A 6,920-nucleotide genomic window follows, 5' to 3' on the forward strand; every position below is an offset into this window, starting at 1 on the left:
TATTTTTATAAAATATTACTTTTTTTAACTTTATAATTTCTAATGTGTTTAAAAAGAAAATGAAAAATTGAATTTTATTTAATGTCTATAACGGCCGAAACTGGATCTTATGTTAGATGCTTTAAACTTTAAATAATTAGTGAATTTATATACTAAATATGTAATCATTTGAACTGCGGGCCGAATTGATTTTTCGGACTTTAAATTACTATAGTAATATCACAAATTAAATTGACATTTAATTTAGAAATTATTTAAAATATCTAATGTAAGATTCAATTTTAACTGTTATAGGCATTAAACTCTTATTTATTGTTTATTCACATATATCTGGTTTATAAATATTTATACATATTTATGCATAAAAAAAATTTTTTATGCATAAATATGTATAAATATTTATAAACATGTAATTATATATGAAATATATTCATACATGTTCATACATCATTTTTTCTTTTGTAAAATTACTTTTTAGTGTAATAAAAATAATAATAGTAATGTGAAAACATTAAAAATAATTAAAAAAATAATTTTCGCATTACTTGTTTTAGAAAAAATTAAGTTTGAAGAAATGTAAAAATATTACTTACGTATAATTATATATAAAATTATGCATAATTATGTATGAGCAATTTTTTTTACATTTTTCCAAACTTGTTTTTTTCTAAAACAATGCAAAAATTATTATTAATTTATCCTTTTAATTATTTTTTTATGTTTTCACATTACTATTATTATTTCTATTACATTAAAAAGTAATAATTTTACAAAAGAAAGAAAGTATATAAACATGTATAATTATACATGAACATATATGGATATATTTCATGTATAATTATACATGTTTATGAATATTTCGGCGTGTTTATATATGTTTATATATGTTTATATATGTTTATACATATTCATGCATAAAAAATTTTTTATCTGGTACGATCTTAATAAATCGTTTATTATTGAATTTTGTTTACTTTGGGACATATCCAGCAAATTGTAAAAATTTATAACATAAATTGAACATTTCGATCATAGCACTTATTTGTGAGGGTAACAATCCAGTGTCTTTTGCTTTATTCAGCACCATGTACAAAATGGGTAGAAATAAATTTAGAAAACAGACCTTCGCCACTTCAAATATTTTGTCAAATGATGCATTGATTAATGTCATGATTTTTTCGCGCACGAAATCGACTATGTTAATTTTCTTAAACTGATTTAGCAATGTCGAGATGTTAGCTGAAGCTATTTCAGACCATACATCTTTTCCAGTCAATAAATCACTTATAAAAGTCATGAAATTTTTATCTATAGATCTAACATCGTTAAATTCCAATAAGCTTAAGAGTGCGTTTATCGGAGTTGGCATAACTGATGAAATGGTTCTCTTGTATCTCACGAGAGATCTTTCGAAAGGCATATTTGCATAGTTTTTGTAATCTCCATTATCTGAAAAAAATGGCATATTAAAAGGATAATTATTGTATAATATAAATATTAATTTTAAAAAGGATAATTATTGTATAATGTAAATATTAATTTTATCTTTCATATTTTATTTGTATAAAACCATACTATAATATTTAATTATATTGTAATTATTCTTTCTTCGAATATATAAAAATCTTTTTCTCTGAAAATGATTTCAAATGCAGCCAAAATGTTTGAAGTTTAAAAAGTTTAATTAAAAATGTATTACTTTTATAAAACTTATGCACACCACATTTTCATTTGTCTATTTTATTTGTAAAATTTATCATTTTAATATCAAGAATTTATTCTTTTTTTAGAGATTTTTTAGAAAAGTCTATACTTTTCAAGAAGTTTACACTTTTTATATAAAAATTTTATTAATTTATTTAAAAAGCGCATATTAAGGAGTGATTTAGCAAAATGTTTTTTTAAAAATATTATTTGGCCGATACATTAATCCGTAAATGAATAAAATTCTGTTTGTTTCATAACGCGTTACTTAATATCATAATGCTGTAAACTATGATTAAAATATTAAAATATGATTTCATCAAAAATTAAAATATTTTTAGATAGTAATGCTAATATTACAATCATATTATTAATATGTTATTATAAGACTTACTTTCTATTGCTTTAGTGTGATCTTTTTCATCATATGTCTGACAGGTGCCATATACTACAGCCAGACAAAGAATCAGAAGTGGTATCTTCATTTTGTAAACCATTAACTTTACTTTATTAGAAGTATTGAAATCTGTCGTTAATTTCGACTGGCGATTTTTATTTCCTTTCTTGCCTCGTCGGAATTTTTTGCGATTAGCCACTTTTCTAACGTATGTCTCTCCTTTTTATTGTTACCTTTTGGTAGAAGTCTTTGACAGAATTAATTAGTTTAATACAATCTTTTGACAACCTGACGTTCTAGTCGTCTTAATTGATTCCGTAAGCGATAAAAGTTTCAAATAATGTTCGAAGCAGACAATGCGAGGTCTCGAATTAATGTTCTATTTGCTAATTGCGCCCTGTTATTTGCATTCGGACATTAACTTGATCATTTATTTTGTTCTACGTTTTATTCGTATACGTTATATTAACAACTTTTGCTTATTTTGATAATAAATATACTTGCAATTTGCACTGGACTTGTTTGCTTACGAAGACAGCATTTGTAGAACTAACAATACAAACGACTTTTCACGGACAGCATTGACGCATACTATGTTACGTATAGTCCTGGTTATCGGTACTAATTTCACATGGAAAAACGCTTTCGATATCTACAGTGACATTTACGGTTTATCTATACCTTCTTTCCATTATTGCTGTATTTTTGGCGTGATGCGATACATTTTGGTTTCCGGGTACGTTTACTGGTTATTAAATAAAATGACAAATTATTTTGTGAAGACAATCGAAACTAGATACATAACTTAAAACGCTAAACATTAATAAAATATTATTTTCATACATGCATAAATGAACCTTGTCGCAATAAATTGCCAATCAATTTCGTTATTCTTCAAAAAAGGTTTTGCTGACATAAGTGCTTTCTAGCTAAGAAACTTAATGCATGTACATATATATCATATATTATGATTTTAATGGTAAGAATCAACGATCTTATAAACAAATAATTACAATCTAATTTGCTTATAAGTTAAGTAATTATTTCTCATAAATATTTCGTTAAAAAATATATGATCATTAATTAATTTTACACGAAAAAATAGTAAAAAAAGATTTGATTTTATATTGTATCATGTACTTTATTGTATTAGCAAGACGAAATTTAAGATTAATACTTGTATTAACATTATAAAGATATATTATTGTGCTTTTTTAAATTAAATTGTAAATGTCTCCAATGATATGTTTCTCAGATTCGTATTATCAATCGAATCAATTTCGTGCCTTACTTATTTTATTAACTATTTCATCGAATGTTCGTGAAACGCAGAAATCGTGAAGTTCACTGGACGTAATAGATAAAAAGATTGATTAATCGATTGTTTATTCCAAATTTTTTACCATATGATTGAATAATTAGGTGATGAAACAATGAAATAAATAAGTAGTCTATGATTTAATGATGCAAACCGCGAGAGAAGTACACATGCACCCTTCTGGCTCATAAAATAATTAAATGGGAAATAGGAAAATTTACAGGAAAAAGAAGTCGCGTAATTATATAATATAATTTTTTTAATTGAACATTCAATGCATGAATACTAATTAATGTAATAAAATTTTAAGAAATTCATTTTAGAAAAATCAATGTTGAAACAAAAATTTAGTTATTGCAGTCTAAATTTATTCATCGTATTATCAATGAATTCATTAATATCTGCAATTGGCGTTCGAATTTAAATTCTTCTGAGTGCACCCTCTTGCAAATAGTTCTGCCAGCGCCCATAGATACAAGCCTATGGATACAAATTTATTAGAAATCAAGTTAATCAAATAATCAAGAAAGAAAACTTACTTAAAGATCAAGAGTATAAAAATAAAAGACAAAAATTCGTAGTTATATCGGAAGAATTAAACACAATAACATTATGACTGACAATGAATCAAAGATTGGATGTCAGAAAAAAACTATGAAATGTTAAAAGCAAATACGTATTAAAAAAGTAATTATTTGAACGTATATAAAGCCCGATCTATAATTGTAAAAGTAGTTGTAAGAACTGGTTTTAGTCAAAGGACCATATCCGGCTTCGCGCAACAATGTTTCTTAATAAAGCAATAAATGTTAAATATTATAATTATTGACAATGTAAGTTTTTTAATTAGTAAATAATCAGTAAATTACAGTATATTTTATTTACATATATTTGATAACTTATTACACATTTCATTACTGGTAACGTAATATTGTAATGTATTCATTATTTTAATTTAAAAACATTTTTTGTAAGGCTGGCTACCTCGCCAAAATTGCTTGCATACAAAACAAATTAAGTTAGTAATAATTTAGCAAGTTTATGAGAAATTGATTCATGTATCTTACTTGCATATACACTTAATTTAATTTTTTACATTAGCATAATATTATTTAAATTGTTAGTAAATTTAATTGTGATATTATTACTCTGGTTTTGTTAATAAATGCATTTTAAAACGGAAAGATTTTGGTGCATTTTTATAGAATTGAATGTGTATATAAATTCATACAAAAAATTTAAGCACTGATTTTAAGTTTAACCGCATAAAGGCTTTTTTTCATTTATTACTTGTGTATATTACATATGTGGTCTTAAAAACATTTTTATATTTAAAGTCTATTCAAACTGTTATTATTAAAGAATATATTTTTATCTTTGATATAATGATTTTTCTTTCCAAGAATTAGCCCTGCATTTTTTTACACCCACATTAAGATTACTAGAGCTGGCCCTAATTGTAAGTATTGTATTATACATAATTGTAATTGTAAGACTTGACCAATCACAATACGAGGATAATATCTGACTGTGATTGGTGATTTCTTATAAATACGACTACTTACAACTATGTTTACTCAATTGTAGATTAGATTTAAAGAGTATCCTGCAATATTATAAAATAATAGTAAATAAACTTACTATATTTATTTAACAATAAACACAGTAAATAAATGTTAAATACCACATACGCATAAAATAAATATTCTGTATTGAATTGTAAATTAAAATTTTTTTTTTAATTTAATATATAACTTTTCATGAAATTAAATGCTTTTCCATCATTCTAAAATTTCCATCTAAAATTTTAACATTCTTCTAATCAAAGTCATGATCGTAATTTCTATTCAATAATTCAGTAATTACAAAATGTTTAGATATATTTATGTGTAATCAAATATATCCCGGTATCTTGTTTCCAGTTGTCTATTTGTTTATCCTACATAGAACGCACATCACAATTTTTAAATAAAATTTTGTACATATTATATGTATTACATATAATGTAATATATGTATATAATAATGTATAATATGCATATAATAATGTAATATATGTATTACATGTAACTAATCTATTTATATTTTTTGTAAAATTTTTTTAGTTATTGTAAGAAAATTTAAAATAAGAAGTTTAATGTTGATAAGAATTGTTACGTCGTTTACAATTAAAGTTATTTCATTGACATACTATTTAATATGAAAAAAAAAATCGATTTCTCTTAAGTGATTTCTCTATCAATATCATTCTATCAGCGTGCAATTGTATTTCTATGGGACAATAGAGTATCATGCACGGAAAACACATTCTATATATTTTTAGTAAATTTATGATAATAAATATTGGTTTTTCAGATATTATGAATCTGTATTCTAATAGTCAAATTTTATAAAAAAATAAGCAATAACTGCACTCTCTTTAAAAACAAAATAATCTTTTCTTCATTTACATTAATATGCTCTTCAGATTTTTACTGAATGTAATAGAGAATTTATTTAATTATATTTAAGCATATATTACATGTATTTGTATATGAATACTTACGACTGGCCTGCTATATTATTAATAGAGCGAAAAAGATGAAAATAGGATAGATAAGTTTTCGTAATATGATACTTCTCTATCACATCAAGAGAATGTCTAATGTTTACATACTTGTATTCTTATAAATAATTTACATAATGGATCCGTATACATATATGAACATTACATAAATAAATTAAATTCTTGAGGAAAATTAATTCTTGCAGATGAGAGAGATCACTAGATTTTATCTATAATAAACTTTTAAAAAAATTGCTGATAGTAGCATTTATCATTATCATTTTTATTTTTTATAATAGAATTTTTGAAAAATGTTAAAAAAATAGCAATTATATATTTCATACGCTTTAATATCTTGCGCGAATAATGTGCTATTAAAGTTAATAAGGCAACGACAAAAAAATATATTGATAAGTTTTATAGTCAGTTATGCACACAATTGAAGATCTTAATTTAATTTACTAAAAGCTTTAAAAAATTTATAGTCGTTCTTACATTTTCTAGAAAAAACAATAGGGATTGCCTAACTCTTTAAAGTAAGCTAAACATTGGTGATAATATTTGCAGTAGAATTCTTTTTATCTGCATTCTATTTATGCAAATTTATGTTCAGTTTTAAATATTCAAATTCATATCAAAGTTTATTATTCGAATTACGGGAGTTGTAATTTAAATAATAAGAGCTCGATGTCCTCGACTTCAGTTTTTTGAATGTCAGCTCGGAACTATAAATGATAGTGAAGAAGGTGTAGTAAATGTATCATAATTCCCAGACAACATAGAATATTTACAATAAATATTACAATATATATTTACAATAACTATTTTATATTTTTATATAAGCTTTATTCGAAAATATTAATAAAAGACTAAATGTTTTATATAATATTTATGATAAACATAAATAAATATTTTTAATGATGATGAACATAGATAAATATTTTTTGTTTAGATTAT

At 23.7% G+C, this 6,920-nt stretch overlaps 1 protein-coding gene across 1 annotated transcript; it reads right to left on the bottom strand.

The window, feature by feature from the left end:
• Positions 1-936: 936 nt before the first annotated feature.
• On the bottom strand, positions 937-2,619 carry LOC108690047. The gene is made up of 2 exons (XM_018197117.1): positions 2,099-2,619; positions 937-1,449 (listed from the first exon to the last, which is right to left on the bottom strand). The coding sequence occupies exons 1-2, from the start codon at positions 2,199-2,201 to the stop codon at positions 971-973; spliced, it is 582 nt and encodes a 193-aa protein (XP_018052606.1). The 5' UTR covers positions 2,202-2,619; the 3' UTR covers positions 937-970.
• Between the last annotated feature and the right edge of the window lie 4,301 nt (positions 2,620-6,920).

This window comes from Atta colombica, unplaced genomic scaffold, assembly GCF_001594045.1.
Source record: "Atta colombica isolate Treedump-2 unplaced genomic scaffold, Acol1.0 scaffold293, whole genome shotgun sequence".
Lineage (NCBI taxonomy): Eukaryota > Metazoa > Arthropoda > Insecta > Hymenoptera > Formicidae > Atta > Atta colombica.